At 41.3% G+C, this 18629-nt stretch overlaps 2 protein-coding genes across 2 annotated transcripts in view; one reads left to right on the top strand and one right to left on the bottom strand.

Annotated features, from left to right (window-relative positions):
• Positions 1–343: 343 nt before the first annotated feature.
• uba2 (ubiquitin like modifier activating enzyme 2) overlaps positions 344–18629 on the top strand; it is a 43360-nt gene continuing 25074 nt past the window's right edge. Inside the window, exons 1-9 of the mRNA XM_022242413.2 lie at positions 344–511; positions 4430–4513; positions 5020–5090; positions 5418–5482; positions 5725–5825; positions 7156–7277; positions 7937–8129; positions 9040–9142; positions 11184–11329. Of these exons, the coding sequence (XP_022098105.2) occupies positions 368–511; positions 4430–4513; positions 5020–5090; positions 5418–5482; positions 5725–5825; positions 7156–7277; positions 7937–8129; positions 9040–9142; positions 11184–11329 (1029 nt within the window). The 5' untranslated portion in view covers positions 344–367. The remainder of the gene's footprint in view (positions 512–4429; positions 4514–5019; positions 5091–5417; positions 5483–5724; positions 5826–7155; positions 7278–7936; positions 8130–9039; positions 9143–11183; positions 11330–18629) is intronic.
• LOC147798915 (alpha-1A adrenergic receptor-like) lies at positions 15505–16849 on the bottom strand. Its single transcript, XM_087137788.1, has one exon. It carries the CDS (start codon positions 16462–16464, stop codon positions 15505–15507), a length of 960 nt encoding a protein of 319 aa, XP_086993914.1. The 5' UTR covers positions 16465–16849.

Genomic DNA, 18629 nt, shown 5'->3' with positions numbered 1-18629 from the left:
AGTTGAAGTCGGGCTTCAATTTTGGAACCGAAAGAATTCAACAATGAAGTTAAATGAAATTCATGAATCGTTTCAACAGCACACCTGCAAACATTTCCAGATTTTCTTCTCTACACCACTTTTTTCTACATTGTCAGTTACATGGGCTTGGCTGCATGAACTTCTAATGACCTTGAAGAAAAAGTATGGGAAACGTAAGATTTTGCATTTTTTTATTTAGGTTTTTTTTTTTTTGGTTTCATGTGATTTGTATTGAACCGGTTGTGCAGAGATTTTATTTCGTTGGCTGGAGATTTTGAGGACAAAGAAGAGAGCGCGAGTGAACACATGAGGGCGCCATACCTAACAAAAACTTTTCGAAGCGAAGATGGCGGCGTGCGTGCGAGGTGTTTTGCCCGAAGATGTGGCTGAAATGGTTTCCGCTTGCCGGGTTTTAGTGGTGGGAGCCGGCGGGATTGGATGCGAACTCCTGAAGAACCTCGTCTTGACAGGATTCCAGGACATCGTTTTGGTAATAGAGGAATTCATGACATATTTTTCTAACAATATTAAAAACTGTCAAATGAAGAACACGATGAACTCGCTGTGTCAGACTCAGACATACAGTACGTCAGTAGGCTAGGGTCTAGACCCGTAAACAGGGCCCAACGAATACTCCTCCGTCGTATACTGGGCCCTGTGCCGATTAATGGGGATTTCTTTCGAAAACTTTATTAATTTTATGAGCTGAAATTGCACCAGTATGTTCACTACTTACTTAATATTGTACTAACGCTGTAAAAAATCCACTAGGTTGCTAATTGTAGAAAATTCGCCTTTTCCTCGTTGGGAGGAAAAAGTGTTGCCGTTTTTGCAGTTTTCCCACTCTGTACGAATTTTTGCCTGACTCGTACATTACACAGACTCCTTTGTATGGTTAAGTAATGGTACCCTGTGCGAGAGCCTGTCTAGTTTATCCCCAGACTTCAGCAGACTTGAACACTTTCTGTTGAGGCCATACTTGGATGCGAACAAAGATCGCTGCCTGTCATGCCTGTCCGTATCCGTCCGAACACGTAAAGTGTTCTCTGTGTGGCAGTGCGCTCACGTGCACTTGTACTCAACGGCTGTTGCTTGTCGTTCCTGCAATTCGGACATAAATAATGAGGAGCCCTGTGATTGGTCAGATTTTTTTTAAAAGGCATGGTTTTGGCCCATTTTTTTGGTACTCAGAACAAAGGGATGTAAACTACCATATTTAGAAATCTTGGGGGAAATGGAGCAACATTTCTATGGGTACACAACTAGAATAGAATCCCTGCTTGTGCCATGTTAAATGTCATGTAGAGCCTATGGTGAAAAGGCTCACTTTCTGTGGGGTTCGTGGGAGCGGAGCACGTCAGACTCCACAGTTGGGGGGTATAAATTAGGGTGGGTGGTTGGGTAAATTTTTTTTTGCTCTAGGGACAGATGATGGACTAAATTTTTTTTGGGGGGAGGGCGCGTATATTTGTAACAGGTACTAAGTCAGTGTCAGATTAATAATGTATATGTGCACGTCAATATTACATATCAGCACTGTGCTTGAGTAGAAAAGCAACTACTTATTGAAGTACAAACACACAAGAGCCATCCATCTCATGCCAAAAAAAAGAATAATACACTGTACAGGATGAGGTACACAAAATTAGGGTCTGGGCAAAGTACCGTAAGTTTTTATAGTTTATTTATTTGTCAAATAAAAAGATCTAGGTTCCGTGTGATTTTCTAGGTTGGGTCGGATAACTGGAAACACAGCTATTTTTTTTTTTGTCCTAGGGGGAAAAAATCAAGTCGTTTACTTACAAAACACTTAAAATTTTCAGACCAGTCTCTTAGGGTTTATGCATGTACAGTGCATGTATGAGGTGTCAAGTGGAGTCCGTATATGGAACTCTTTCCCGCCTTTTTAAACATTTGGACATGATTGGGCTGTAGTCATGATAGTAGGCCTATAAATGTCCAAGTACCTTCCATATACTTTTGTTTCCATTAGGCTTAGGCCTAATGCATTTAACTCTAAAAGTGTCGTCGCTAGCCCAAATCCAAATTCTCTGAATTCACCTCCAAAACAGTCCTTAAACTGTTAAATGTGCCCAGTTGAGGATTAGGTGAAATCAGAGATTCTAGTAATGATAGTAAGGTTTACTCACATATGGGGAGAAAAAAGGAATTTCCGCTTCAAATCAGAAACGCTCTTGTTGGCGAGCTCAAAGTCTCCATCTTCTCCATAATTAAAGTGATTTAAACTGTATGTTAATGTCCTGGAGACAATGTCACGGCGCGCTGGCCTAGCAGACCATACAGCTATAGAATCCAAGTTTCTCAGACTAGGATGGACGCAACTTTGTGTGTTCATCTGGGAACTTTCGCAGCCTAAAGTCATAGCAAGGAGAAAACACAGTTGACTTGTCGCAGTGTACATGTGCATGTACCTGTTTGTTTTCACTGCAAGGGATCACAAAGCTCCCAGGTGAACACATAAAGTTGCATCCATCCAGAGGAAAGAATTCCATGTACTGCACGGACATCTGTCACTCGATGCCCCGGGTAGAAACCTGTGGGACTGGCCTGAAAAGTAAATGCTTCAATATTTTCCTTGCTAAATTAGACTCTTTAGGACATGACACATGTTAGCTGTCACTTTCTGATGGCTAGTAAAGTACCGTAAGGGAAAATTAGTGATGTCCGTATATGGAACTCTTGCCCTTGCATTTGGCATTGCAAATAAACCCTAATCAGCAATGTTTACCCCAGAAATCAATAACGTAGGACCTTACAATTAGTTTTATAAAAATACAGAAGGAAAGCATGTTGCAAGTTTTGCTACGTTGCAATAAAAGAGGAAATTTTTCCATACTCCATAAATTTTCTTCTACCATATCTGGCAGTCTGTCTACCATTTGTCTTTTATCAATTATTTAAAAAAAAAACACCTGCCCATGGCTGTCCATTGCTGGGTTTCAGGTACTGTAACTGCCATGGCCAAAGATGTTCAAAGACACATTATAACTGTTGGTGTCTTTAGAAGTTATTTTGGGCCCAACTCTTGTGCAGTAGCCCAGGAGTGGAGCCTAAAATGCCTGACTTTTCCACGTCTAAGTAAAGTCTGTTACACTTTTAGGTGACTGTCTGGCTTCCTGAATGTGATCTGGCAGTATTGGCTGAGTTTCCTTGGAGATTTGTTGGGTTGGAAATTAAACTAGCTCAGATTCAAAAATGAAACTTGGAAGTAATTCCTGATTACATAGAAAACATCCTGACCTCAGCCAAGGCCCTATTTTCCAGATGCCATGTGTATTAGGGTTTGAGTTGCTGGAGTTGACCAGTGTATGGTGCAGTATGGACTGATTGCACCCAGCATTGCCTCGAGGCAGTGGATACCAAGATTCAGGAACCGGCGTTGACATGCTTTGCTTTCTTGCACAGCAACATGAGTAGTGACTGTTTTGGGTGGCATTTATTAACGAAAGGACACCATTCCTGTACAAAAGTGAAACTTTTTTTTTTGCCTTGCCTGAACAGATGAGAGTGACACCATGCGGGATTTATTTTGTTCAAAAAGGCCAATAGTTTGAATTTTTGAGCGAAATCCGGGGTAAAAACGTTGGCAACAAATCAAACGTCTGTGGTAGATTGTTTGCAGATTGGTTGAGAGAAGTTCCACTGAGAAAGCAGTTCTGAATCTCTGTTTAGCCCTAGACGTCATTTATTCTGGGGCCTGTCACACGAAACAACTCGACAGCTGTGAGTGTGCATTGTACACATGCAGGACACCACGACATTTGGTTTGCTTTCAGAAACTTAGGTCAGAAGGTCACATTTTCTCCCAATTTGTCGTTCAGAATTCTACAAAAAGGGGTGGATATAATTATAGAACATTCTCTGAGGTATCAGATGTCATTTTGTTGCAACAAAAAGCTATTTAAAATGGGAAAAAAATAGTTGTCTTGTTATTAATGAATGATGTAACATTAGTAGTAATTGAGAAATTTGGTGGGTTTTTTCCAGTTAACCTTATACATTGTGAAAGTTCTTTACTTTTAGTGTTGTAGTCGAGACCCCTTTAGACCTTCACAAGACCACACAAGACCAATACAAGACCTTCAGTCTGAATTCAAGTCACAAGCTGTTCAAATGAACTGCAACAAAAGTATTCCTTTGTCATGGTTCACCCTGTTACTTGTGACTGGTCTTGTGTCTGGTCTTGCGATGGTCTCGACTACAACACTGCTTACCCGTAATGTTGTCAACATGGTTAATCGTCTGGCTCTCTACTGGTTTACAGGTATCTCAGGGTATAAATCTTTAAAGATGAATTTTAAAGTTTTGACCTTCCATCAACTTGAAACATAGTCAGCATCTTTCAGTTGTCATGTCCGTTTGAAATCTTTTGTTTCTAATGGAATAGATTGACCTGGACACCATTGATGTCAGTAACCTCAACAGACAATTCCTCTTTCACAAGAAACATGTCGGCAAATCAAAGGCAGAGGTAAGTTGGAAATTAGTCCTGTAAATGGGGTCCAGGTAATGCAGATATTGGACTACGGCCTTTGTTCCCAGGGCCTGTGAATAAAATGGAAGTGGATAATTTGCAGTTTTCATATTTGACATAGGCATAGATTCTGAGTTGTAGCTTTCTCCTTCATAAATTGCAGACCTGTGACTAATGTGACCTTTTATACTGGGGGAAAGCCCCAATAAGTGATTCCTGATAGCCATTGACAACAGGAAATTAAGCTCGAGTTGGACTGTAACCTGTGACCTCTGGAATGCAACACCGTATGAGTTGAGGCTTACTGTAGTCATGGTGGTAGTTCTGAGTCACCAATACAGTCAAATCTGTTATTCTGGTACTTCCAGTTGTAAGTCTTTAAAGTCCATCTTCAGCGGATAACAACAGGTGTATCAGTATGGGCTGGACAGTTTCATATTCATTCTTGACTTATAATTGATTAGCAGGGATTTCACACTCGGCATTGTACATTTCATCGACAGGTTGCCAAGGAGAGTGCCCTGAGGTTCAACCCAAATGCAAAGATTGATGCTCGACATGAAAGCATCACAACGTAAGCTTCTGATGATTTTGTTTTTTTCCCGCTTTGTCAGTCTGCAGCTGCTGAATGGTGAAAGTCAGACAGTTGTTATAAAGAGTTGGCACTTCAGTGCCACCTGTTTGTTGATCATTTGCAATGGTTTTTAGAATTGTTCCTGCAATTCATACATCGGTAGGCGGTGTACAGTTCGACTGTTCTCAAAATAACTTCAAGGAGAGCCCCCAAATCTGGTCACCTTCCTCGAAGTTCACTTGACTGCACAGCCACCTGATCCACTTGCCTTCATGATCATTTGGGCCACTTCTTGATCCCTTGAATGCTGTGGATTTCATTTTTTAGTACAGAGTACAACCGGGAGTTCTTCATGCAGTTCAATGTGGTGATGAACGCGCTAGACAACAGGGGTGAGTTCTGGCACGGATATCCAATAACCAAGCAAGCCGTGTGAATGGGTTATACATTCTGTTTGTGTGCATTCTGCTGAAAATAAGCTGTGCGTACTCCACATCATTTGTCCTTGCAAAGGATTCATTCATCTATGATTATTGGTATGGTCAATCTGTAGTTCCTGTGTGGACTTCATTCATGCCATTGTTTTAGAATTTGAAATGCAAACCAGGGTCATATTTTTGTCTCTTTCATCTAGCTGCTCGCAACCATGTCAACAGAATGTGCCTGGCTGCCGATGTGCCATTGATTGAAAGTGGGTCAGGCGGCTACCTGGGCCAAGTGTCCGTCATAAAGAAGGTAATATCATTGACATATTGACTGGCAATATCAACATATTTTACTGCCGTATTTTAATATACCAACTATGTTAACTGGCAATATTTATAATCATATAGACGGGCAGTGTAAAAATACTGACTGGTGATGTATATGTAAGGTGACTGTTTTTTTGAACTGATGTTTTCCAGCACTTGCCATTTGTTTGGAGTTGAGAAGTCTTAAGGCCAACCTAAGAGGTCCTGTCTGAATTCAAGTCTCAACCATTTGAATAAATCCTAAAAAAAAGTATTCCTTTGTCATTGTTTACACCGTTACTTGTGACTGGTCTTGTTGGTGGTCTTGTGACTGGTCTCGAGACTGGTCTTGTGGCTGGACTTGTGACTGGTCTTGTTGGTGGTCTTGTGACTGGTCTTGTGGCTAGACTTGTGACTGGTCTTGTTGGTGGTCTTGTGACTGGTCTTGAAACTGGTCTTGTGGCTGGTCTTGTGGATGGTCTTGTGGGTGGTCTTGTGGCTGGACTTGTGACTGGTCTTGTTGGTGGTCTTGTGACTGATCTTGTGGGTGGTCTTGTGTCTGGTCTTGTGGCTGGTCTTTTGACTGGTCTTGTGGCTGGTCTTTTGACTGGTCTTGTGGCTGGTCTTTTGACTGGTCTTGTGGCTGGTCTTTTGACTGGTCTTGTGGCTGGTCTTTTGACTGGTCTTGTGGCTGGTCTTTTGACTGGTCTTGTGGCTGGTCTTTTGACTGGTCTTGTGGCTGGTCTTTTGACTGGTCTTGTGGCTGGTCTTTTGACTGGCCTTGTGGCTAATCTTGGGAATGGTCTTGTGTCTGGTCTTGTGTCTGGTCCTGTGTCTGGTCCTGTGTCTGGTCCTGTGATAGTCTCTACTTCAACTTAGTGTGTGAGTTCCAAGTAGAAATCAGCTGTTGGATTTCATACCAAGGACATAAAGTGCTAAATGAGAAGACCTCCTGTTCCTTGCTAGAACAGTATGTGATGCCAGTCACAACTGGTCATTATTCTTAGTTAGATGTTCCTAATCTAAACTGAGGGATGCTTAAAAGTCTGGCGTTGAGTAATATTGTAGAGTAGGCCCTTTATCAGTAAATTTCGTACTGATGAGCAGCATTACGCTCAAGGTTCATTGGCCGAGATACGCCGCTGCTCAGAAGTATACATTAGTGCCATAAAGTGTAAACTGCATGAAAAAAGAGGAATTCCAGAAAGAGTGACCATTCATTTCACAGCAATGTCCTGGCAATATTTCATTTTGATGGCTTTGTAAAAACATTATGGGCCATTGGCACATCTTATGAATTATTTTTTTTTCTCCTTTTGCTTTCTGACTCTCAGGGTTTAACAGAGTGTTACGAGTGTCTACCCCAGCCAGCTCAGAAATCCTTCCCTGGCTGTACAATACGGAACACTCCATCTGAGCCCATCCACTGCATTGTATGGGCCAAACATTTATTCAAGTGAGTTCCCCACAAAGCATGACCTGCTGGTCTGTGCCAGTGTTTAAAGTGATCCTGAAGCTGTTTAACCACTTGAAGACAGAATAATTCCACAGCAACCTTATATCCCAAATGCGATATAATTTCTGACCAAAAATACTGACTTTTTGAAATAATAAGATGCCACAAGAGTTCTTTACAAAGTACAACTTCACAAATGCTGGTTCATGGTGGTTATTTGGTCAAGATTTGTTCAATATTTCTTACTGGGTTATTGTATATTTTTTAAAACACCAAGACATTGCAGCTGAGCAACATTTGCTATGATACCCAGCCTCTGCTCACAGCTACTCCAGGGCTCCTCACATGCCCAACCTCCATGAACTAGTTTGAATCGTAGTGTGTTCAGAAACTCAAAGGGAAGGACTCAAACACGAAGACGGGTGGAGAATTTCATCAGTCACTGCTTGCAGATTTTACTGAGATAGGTTTTAAAATCCTCTGTGTAATAAAAGAAGAAAGCCCCTGCCTGTTTATACGTGAGGTGCAATCCCTCTTTTGAAGGGAAAGTACAAATTGTACAAATGTATGTTCAGTGATTCCAATTGGCCAGCCTTATTTAGGACATTGCTCCGGGTCGAACCAACATTCCCTTGATTTTTGTTCTTCGTTCAACGCAGTCAATTGTTTGGTGAAGAAGATCCAGACCAGGACGTGTCCCCGGACACGGCAGACCCCGAGGCCGCTGGGGATGCCGGCCAGGAGAGCTTGAACTCTGACCCCGCCAAAGACGCGCTGGGTGGTGTGGAGAGAACGTCCACAAGGGCCTGGGCGGAGTCTAGCGACTACAATGCACAAAAGTTATTTAGAAAGGTCAGAAACACAATGATGCATCAGACTTTTAAAAAAGGGGATTAAATATGTGCTTGGCTGGACTTAAACGTGCGTTTAAGACCGGTTCAGGAGAATGGACGCGACTAAAGCCGCAGGCGAGGACATTATCGGGATTAATTCTTCTGAGCAAGGTATTTATTCCCGTGCATAAATACCTTTGTATTCAGAGTCAAAAGAAGTCAACATATGATGGATTTCCAACAGTTTAGTTCTAAAACTTTACTTTCATTTTCCCAAGCACCCCTGTCCATTTTATGGTATATTCCTTTTGAAAGTGCACGCATGCACGCAGACTCCCAACCAATCAGACCCGATTAAACTGTCTCGTATCCATATGCCAGCATGTGATTTACGCAGTGGGCATTATCACTTCTCAGCAGGCATTATCAAATGTCAATACACCGTCACGTGATGCATTTCCACCGATAGGAATAGAAAAACTGACCCAGGTTTGATTGTCTTTGTATTCAGTGTCTTTAGTAAATTTATGGTCAAGCTGTTTTGTGAGTTTCAGGTTATAAGGTTTCATTTGATGATCTCCCTTCAATTCCATAATGTTACTCAGTGAAAGTATGTTTTTTTTTTAAAAACTTGATATTAAACGAGCACACTCAGGATTGATTGATTCCTGATGATAGCATTGCTGCCTTCATTCCCTCTTTAATAAGAGCACCATTCAGAGGTAATGCATTTTTAGGAACCTCCAAAATTAGTACAGGAAAGCGGTAGCACTTCAAGATGCATGGAGCCCCACTTGATGTAATAGTGGCTGGGCTTTTCCCCCTTATTTCTAGCAAATTCTGGTAGAGTTTGAAGGGTCTGGTCCACATTACAGTAGAGACTTCAGACCTTCCTATTTTGACACTGCATTTGCAATCTCGTCTGCCAGCTTTTCCACGATGACATCAACTACCTGCTGTCCATGGACAAATTGTGGCAGAAACGCCGGCCTCCAGTGCCCTTGGACTGGGATAATTTACCTCAGGAACAAGGTAGGCCGTTCAAGATTTATACAGCCATGGATCTTTCCCATAAACTATACAGACTAGACTGGTGCACGCGTGCTACAGCCACTGGTTGGCAAGCGCGGCCGTCCACACTGTCGGCAGTATAGGGGAGCTGCTTTCACCATAACTTGGGTGCGTTGAGGGTCAGTCAAAGTCGTATTACGGCCTTTGTCCAATACTTCGGCTCGCTTTTCTCGAAACTACGTGAAGTTCAGTGTCCTGAGGTTGGAAAGTAACAATTCTTTGCTTTCAGTTTTGCATGTCATGTCAAACTATACTAGAGCAGAGACAGCGTGTATGTGCTCGTAGTTTGCATGCATGGAGATCTATATTGTTATGTCATAGATTCAACCGTTTCTCACCGGGAAGCGGTAAGAGCCACCGTAAAAGTTGAGATCCCTCAGCCTGCTTTTCAGCTATTATTCTCGGCCTGGCTCTTGCATATATGGTGATTGGCCTTTGTGTGTTACCAAGAAATGAAAAGGCCAAATTTGCATCATAATCGCCAGCTACACAATAGTCCCCACTTTGAAAAGAGGCAACGGGAATGTGGAAGCGTGAGTAGAGCTGCATGCCACCAAACAATGAGCCTTTTCACTGTGTAAATCAAAGCGTGCAGAGCACGCAGGGCCACAAACCGAGAATTTGCAGTTTAGCAGGTGGCCTTCGTGGCCAAGCGAGGCTGGAATTCTCAGAGTCGGCTATCAGAAAAAAGTTCCAGCGTCAAGGGGTTAAGCAACTTTGCCAATCAGTGGTGGTAATGCAGCAACAATTGAAGTCGTACTGAAGATTTCAAAAGCCAACGTTGACTTATTTGGCCTAACTGAAGGGTGGGTTGTCCAAAAAAAATGAAATTGATGGACATAAAGAAAAGAAATACTACAGGGCATGTGCAGGCAGGAATGACAAATATATTTAAACTGATGTAAAACTAAAACACGTTACTGTACCTCATTCATATTCATGACGGATAGCCGAGCTCTCATTGGTGTATTCATGGTCACGCACCAGCTGCTATTTTTGCTGTTGGCAAAGCGCACACGCGATTGTTCACACAATAAGTAAATACACATGTGTTTTTAACTGTCGTCCGGCTTACACTGGCGACAGTTAAAAACGCATCGTCAGTTTGTACCAGAAAATCCAGGAACTGTTGCCCGGGTGTTCTGTGCACTCATGGTGTCACCAGCCTAGCAACGGTGAACCACGCGAAAGACAATCAGCATTTTCCTCAGCTGAGCGATGCCAAACTGGAACATATTTTGGACAATAAGTGTGCATCCTCCACTAAGAGGGTTATCCAAAATGCGTTGGAAATGCTCAGAAATTACGGTGTCGCAAAAGGATTGGACATTTCTTTTCTTTCATGGTGATGTTTTTATTTTCAAAGGTTATTGAAATAAAATATGCATGAGGTATAGTAAAACAAATATAATGATAAATATATAAATGATTTATTTCGGTTGGACTGTTGATGTTATCTGCCTGAGGTATTGGGAGTTGACAAGCCCACACGCACATATTTGTATGCATGTGCACCGTTCACAAACCATACAAGTATTGCAATAAATACGAGTGTATGTCTCATTTGAAGTGAAAGTAATGCAACCTTTCCTCAAGGCTGTATTAAATCTGTGAAATCCACAATTTTAATTTTATTCTTTGTTGAGAATCACAGTTTGATGTACCAAAATAATGGAGGGGGGAATTATTTCAAGTATGTTTCCCCTCTCAAAAAAAAGAAACGGCAGGGCAAATTCAAATTAATTTGTCTTGTTTGTTTATTTAGAACATACATGTGGCAAGAGAAATGAGTGTGAAGGTTTCAAGAAAAAGCTAAAATGTCTTTGTTAATGCTGTTGACATTTTATGGGTCAGTAAACAGAAAATAATCGACCTTATTGACCAATCTTCTTGGAAAGAAGCAACAAATTTTGAGTTAATTTTTTGTTTTTTGGACTCACAGGTTTCGTTTCATCCTTTCTTGTTTTTTTTTTTGTGGTCGGTGTTTCTTTTTTCTCCCAAGATTCAGAGGAAAATGAGAGCCAAAGCAGCACTGTGCTGCATGACCAGAGGAAGTTAAGCATCAGGGATTGCGTCAGCATGTTCAAAGACAGCCTGGACTCACTTAAGCAACTCTACAAGGAGAGAGGGGAGCTGGTGTGGGATAAGGTAAGGGAACGGAAGGTTAGAGTGCATGTCATAACTTGATTTGGGAACGAGAAACCCCCTTCACTGGAGAGAAGACATCTACGGGTTTTAACACTTGATATACACAAACATTCTCTTACCTGCTGAATTCTTCTAAAGGTTTTTAAAAAAAGCAAAATTTTGGAAAGTGGGCTTTGCATTTATGCCATTTGCATTAAGGGTTTGCTCGTAGATTTTTATTGTGCACAGACAAAAATGACTAATATTTACAAAGCATCAGGTGAACGTCTACTCGATCACAGAAAGTCTACTTACACTGTACGTTTTTGCTGAACAGCGCAAATCTATTTACACAGTTTGTTTTATACAAATTATTACATTTGATGCTTTCATTACGTTGCCGCAAAATTGTCTTCATCCATTTCATCTCTTACATCTACCTGTGACCGTTGAGTCTCTCAATGTCTGTCAAATGAAATAAAATACTCCCACCTTTGAATTTACAGGCAATGAAATACTCCCATCACTGTTGATGATTGGCACGTGCAGACTGTGCGGTAAAAATCAACATCCCGAAAGTGCCAAGAGTTCAGTGAAAACAGTCCAAATACATGTACTGAAATTTGTTCTCGATTTCAGGCCACAAGTCACTGAGCAACATGGCTAAATACTTTAGCACAGCAGAATTTTTCAAATCAAAACTTGCATTAGGAAGAGATTGTGATGTCTCACATCACAAATGATGCCAACAGGGTTTCATAGGTCATTCGCATCAGTGCCTTCACAATAATACATAGACACAACATTACATTAGCCATGTACATGTAACAGATTATATTCCCACGGAAAGAAAACAGACAGTAAAAGCAATATTGGCATAATGAAGTTACTGTGTGTACCTTATCTTCTTATAAAATCTACATCGGGCGCAGGATGAAGCATTGCATCTGAAGGGTTCAGGTTTGCGATCAAGTGGTAGATCATGCACAAGCTAGCTACCAAGGAGGCATTATTTGAATTACGGTAAATGCGCTGTGTATATGGCTTAAGTCCCCTGCAGTCAGCAGGGCCTTGAACATCTCAAAGTTAGAATCACGATCATCAGTAAGCGAGTGTATTTATTGTACAGTTGTCAAAGTACCAACAAGCTCTGATCAAACCTCAGTCAAATGCCGCAAAAATCCAGGTATCAAGGTGCTTTAGACTTTGTACATCTTTTCTTGGATGGCACGGTCAAGGTTTGAAATTTATTTAAGCTGGCTGCAATGTTTCTAACGTGAAGGAGTGCGCCAGCAACTTTCAACCAGTCAACCGCCTGTGTATAATTTCTCGCAAAAAGTGTTTTACATTGTCTGTGATATACAGGCTTACGGATCATATGTACATGTCAATTTGCATATGAGGCAGAATTTCACTCATTGGTAACTCAGTCTAGATCACAAGAAGTCTTGGAGTGCTGCTTGCTCAGCATGTTTTTTTACATCTACATGTACATGTGAGTAGATTCAGCAACTAACTATAACAGGCAACTGCCTCTCGACCTTCAGATTTTGAGCAACTATACTATTACATGTATACTTACATCATTTCATCTTCAGCAGTCAAATGGCGCGCATAACTTTGCAATAACGTTAACAAGCACCTAACAGCAATAATTTTTTTCTGGGAAGCAGAGCTGACATACACATCACGTCTTCCTTTAGGAGTGCTTTCTTTTGTACCTTCATCGGTATTAAAATAAACTTGTGGCCAATCTTCCTACTTCCACATTTCTGCTGTAAGTGTTGTCGTAATCTTCATAGTTGACTCTGATCGGCTGTTACACTGACATTGTTTCATATTTCATGTATGTCAGACATCGTTGTGATGCATTTGGGTTCAAGCACCACACTGCTGTCAACTCTGTTGGTTGAATGAAAGAATTGCATTTCCCAGCCATTGCACCCAAGCAAGAAGCCACCATATCTCAAAGTGTCTGGCGAAATTCCTAAGATCACAACATTCATCACATTGTAAGTGAAATACAGGCAGTAATCAACTCTAGTTTCATTCAGCTGATTAATATGAAACTCACTGAGACTCCAGATGATGGTGGACGGCACCCAGCCCACTGCAATCACAGCAGACATGATGGCGAAAATTTGATGCTGATTCTTTGTGGTGGAATTCCTCCCTCTTCTGGTCGGTTCTCCTAGGCAATGCGTCGTACTTGACGTCGAGAAATCCCCAGAATGTGCAAGTGCACAACCCAGACCGAACCAGTCCGAACGGAACAAAGCCAGACATTGTACACTTTAGTGCAGTGATGATTGAAAGGATGCATTGGGAAATAGAGTACGGGCTTTGGTCATTCAGAGCAGTGCCAAGGGTTGAGACTATTGTAACAGCAGTCCAACTGCTGAGAACAAGGATTCTTGATCTCTGGATGGTAACCAAGCGTGGATAATGTGGACAGTAGGTAATGCCTAGATACTGATCAATGGTTAGAAAGAACAGTAACAGGAAACACTGGCACTAGAACATATATGACAAGATGGCATGTACATGTACATAGCATTAAAAAGACCCAAGAGGCCAGGAGCTAAGGATTGATGAATAAATGACAGGTATCACTTCAAAAAAGCTGGTACCCAGGCTAGAGACAGTCAGGGATGCCATGAAGATCTTGCTGGTGGGCTGGATGCTGGTCACTCGGCTTAGGACCACCAAGCACAGTGGGTTAAGGGTCAGTATTAGGATGGCAGTGGGGATATAAATCATAACAACTGCGGCTCTTAATCCTGGCAGTTCATCGTCTAAAAAGTTGGGTTTCAGTGCTTGAATTACTTGCCATTTTTTTCACTCAGATTTGTAGTTCATAAATGCCGATCAAAACTTGTGTCCTCAGCAACAGAGCAGGATAAAATAGCGTCTGTGCGGTAGCTTCTTAGTGGGCAGAAATGCAAAACTGCTAACCTGACTACAAGATGATAATTGACGTAGCATTTATTAAATGCCAAAGTGAGATGAGGCATGCATACACAATTCATTTCGCTTAGTTTTATGGTCAGGGCATTGCGTTTTGATTTGTTTTCGTCTTGGTTGAAGATGACAGGCACCGCTAATATCCTAACGGCCTTTACAATATTATCTTGAGCAAGATGTTGGAGCAGTATTTGGTCCACATGTAAATCAATTCCTGATTAGGAATCTGTAATTTTGCCTACAGACTAGTGACAAATTTGATTGGATCTGACATCCACTGTGACATCTGAGAAACATTGGTGAGACTCAGAGCAAGTTTGCAAACAATATTGTGAGGCAGAACAACCTCCAGCTTAATTGGTCTTTTACAACCCAAGTTGATGGATGGCTAGATTCCCCTCCCCAGTAGAACATAAGATACCAATGCCACTTTTGGTTGGTGTCTAGAAAAATTCTAATGACAATTATGCAGTGTAAACACTAGTGGATATTTGGAGAGAGAGGGTAGGTGTGTTTTTTTGTCAGTCTCCATGTAAATATTCAATCAGTTTGATTAAGTCTTTTAACTTGATGTCTTTAATGAAGAGCTCGTCTCAGCTAGACATGATCATAAATTTTCTTCCATTACCATGTCAGCTCAACTGTTATTTATGCTGAGATTTTCCCTACATCCTAGTCATTTATGGTACATCAAACCGTTTTTCCTCTTTCCCTGATGGTATTTGCTTTTGCAAAAAAAATTCCATCTTGTGAAACCATGGACAGCCTTCAAAAAAGACAGGTGATTGTGATTGTACTTGTAGAACCAAGTTACCATGAAAATGCTCGAAACTGACTAATGGTAAATAATAATTGCTCAGTGAAAAAGGGGTCACACCATATTAAGAGGTCAGCATCCTAATCATGGTGCACGTACCGGCATGTAAGAATATCATAACTAAAACTGAGAAACTAATGACCGTACTAGCACCCATGTACAGTTTTTAGCAGTACTTCATGGTAGGTTATTAGAACAAGACATAGAAGCACTGGGCTTTAAACCAATGTCAAGACTGTAGACTCATGGAGAAAACTAGCATTGCTCCACGAAAAGGCATACTGTCAAGATTTGGTTATGGCACTGTGTAGTGGCAGCTTCCATGCGTAGTCTGAAGTCTCTGCTCGGCACTCATGAACAGACAACTCAATTCCTACGGGTCTTCCATTAAGTTTATATGGATTGCTCCAATGGTCTACTCTGTTGGATGACGGCAGGAATTGCATTTCCCAGCAATAGCACCCAAGCCAGAGGCCACGATACCGTGGAGCGTCTGCCGGAACTCCTTACTTCTCAAACCGAAGATAACAACGTTCAGCCAGTTGTTAGTGAAATACAGGGTATACACAATCTTGGGCTCACCTAACGGAAAGAAATCCAGATGAAGAAGAGCCCAGACTGTGGTGGTTGGCACCCAGCCCACTGCCACCACTGCAGACATGATTGCAACCGTGGAGAAGGATTTGGTGCTGATTCTTTTTGGTGGAATTCCTCCCTCTGCTGGTCGGTTCTCTTGCGCGATGCGTCGTGCTTGACGTCGAGAAATCACCAAAATATGCAAGTACATAGCCAGAATGGAGACCAGTCCAAAGGCAACAAGGCCAGATATCGTAAAGTGGATCCCAATGTTGTTTAGAACATTGCATCGGAATTCTTCATATTGGCTTTGGTTTTCCAGCACAGTGCTGAGAGTGGAGACTATTGCAGCAATCATCCAGCTACAGAGAAGTGCAATTCTGGATCTGTTGACAGTCACCAAACGTGGGTAATGTAGACAGTGGGCAATGGCAAGATACAAATCAATGGACAGCAAGAGCATTGATAGGAAACACAGGCTGTAGAAAAGATAAGACAAGGCGACATACACATAGCACAGGAAAGACCCAAATGGCCAATATCCAACAATGAGTGAGACTACTTCTGGTATCAGGTCAAAAACACCGGTACACAAATCAGAGACGGTCAAGGATGCCATGAAGATCTTGCTGGTGGGCTGGATGTTGGTCACACGTCCTAGGACTACCAAGCACAGTGGGTTGAGGGTCAGTATTAGGATGGCTGTTGGAATGTAAATTGTCACAGTCAGGGTTCTCATTACTGTCCATTCATGCCCTTCAAAGGCAGGCATATCATCCAAGCTTGCATTGTTAGCCATTTTGCCCCATCGGTGTTATAGATCGTGAGTTCTGATCACAGAATATTGTTTTCTCACTGACAGAGCAGAACCAAATATCGTCTGTGTGGCTTCCTGCAGGGCAGCAGTGTGACACTGTTTACCTGAATGCTGACTCCTGTTTGGCATATAATGGTCATTAGACATCAAAGTCTATGACAAATGAGGGCTTGTACTTGAAGACAGGGTTAATTATTACAGTCCTTACAGGATCATCTTTCAAGATAATAGCTTGTCAGTGTCTAGATTGGAAATCAGATTGAAAGACGTAAGGACTTTGCTTACCAATAAAACTTCAATTATTGTGCTGTTTGCTCCAAGCAGTAATGATTCTACTGTTCCAGTGCATAATTGTTCTTAAGTACGTAATAAAGATAAAATGTTGAAGTAAAGACTTGTTAAAAAGTCCGAGTAGAAGAAGTTACATATCCGTTTTCAAACCACTACGTGCCATTTGTCCCACAGCTTTTCAAAACAAAGGAGCCATGCAAATGTACAGCTCACGTGTTGGTGAAGTATTTACATGCAAACAGTGTATGAACGTTTTCTGAATGTTCCCCAAATATGGCCGTTTCACAGTAGTGCGCCACCAAGAGTTTGCAGTTCGTTGGCCAATCACAATGCACAAAATTTGGCAACCTAATGCGCGTTTGCAAAGGGTCGACAACTTTCCCGCGTTATGATTGGCCAACATGTTGCAAACTCTTGGTGGCGCACTATTGTGAATCCTCCCCTTGTAAATGTAAAGTCCTGTCCATAAATGGGTTTGTTTCAGAAGTTACTTTTCAGGGTTATGTGCAATGAAATTCATTAATTACAAGTATAATTCATGAAATGAAAAGCATGAGAAAAGTTTTCACTTTGTAAATATTTCATTTACCACTCAAAGAGTTTTTCACTTCATTGTTTGCATACATTTACATGCATTTCATTTCGCCCATTTTTGTGTGATCGTGAAAACGAAGTAAGAAAACTGTCATTAATGGAAAACAAAATTTGAGGAGTAAAAAGAACACTCTACTACAGACCCAAAATATAACCAAATATTTCGGTTTCTTCCAGTGTTCTAGCAACAACCAAAATGGAAAAAAAAATTGATAATAATCTTTTCTAAATGGCAAGAGCATTTATTGAGCAGACATCAGGTTTATTGCAGAGTTTGTTTGCCCAATAATGTTGACGTCGGAGATTTGTAAGGAGAGGCACACTCTTGTCGGGAAAATGGGATAGGCAATGTTTGGACTAATCAGTGCCGTGACATTGGACCCATGCCTATGTGATCGCTGTGTCAGATTGATCAGCCATTTAGTGCAATTCTACAATAAATATTACTGTGACTCAACGTTGGACTTAATAGTGCTTGTGCTATCTTTAATGACACAATCCATGATCAGTAATGGGGATTGGGGAAGGTCTTGTACCTCTGTACTATCACACTGTGTGGGCAAACAAACAATGCAGGCACTGGTGGTGCCCTGCCCAACAATGTGCAACCAGTGTAGCTTTATACCACTTCTGCAGCAATACGCAACTAATATTGCCGTATTTATACACCTGCAACTTGAGCATTACCCAGCTATTGTACCATACGACTTGATGCAATTTACCGAATTGTATCACTCAGCGCAGCACAGTGCTGTTAACCTGCTACATGCACCTGTATACGAGTATATGAGTTTTTGGCTAGCCCTGTTAACCTATATAGTGATGCCACATGTAAATCATGTAAATTAAACAATTAATTATGCGAGACAATGACCTTTTGATCCCTCACTCTTTGATGTCCATAAGAAACCACTGACATGCCATAAACTTTACTACTGTTGACTTAATGGTAAATACATGTACATGTATACTAGTACATCGAACTCTCCACAAGCACATTCCAGATTTGTATGAACCAGCATATTGTGGACTTTTCTTCCTGCCTTAGTTTCAGATGACATCACTCACAAATGAGGTGCTTGATGAGGTTGCTTAAAATTTGCTTGCATACTTATGTGTATATTAGACATTGTTGTTTATTTAATGGTGATTCAGTTTGTACTGAAGAAGTAGCAAACAGTTTTTGCATATTGAATGAGAGCACAAAATTTATGTGTATACTTTTTGTTGAAGTTTGTACACCATTTTACCCATTCTACATG

This window comes from Acanthaster planci, linkage group LG06 (genome assembly GCF_054643075.1).
Source record: "Acanthaster planci isolate LZ-2023a linkage group LG06, COTS_SCS, whole genome shotgun sequence".
In the NCBI taxonomy this organism is placed as follows: Eukaryota; Metazoa; Echinodermata; class Asteroidea; order Valvatida; family Acanthasteridae; genus Acanthaster; species Acanthaster planci.
Note: the sequence above shows the minus strand (reverse complement) of the source record. Positions and strands in the feature narration are given on the sequence as shown.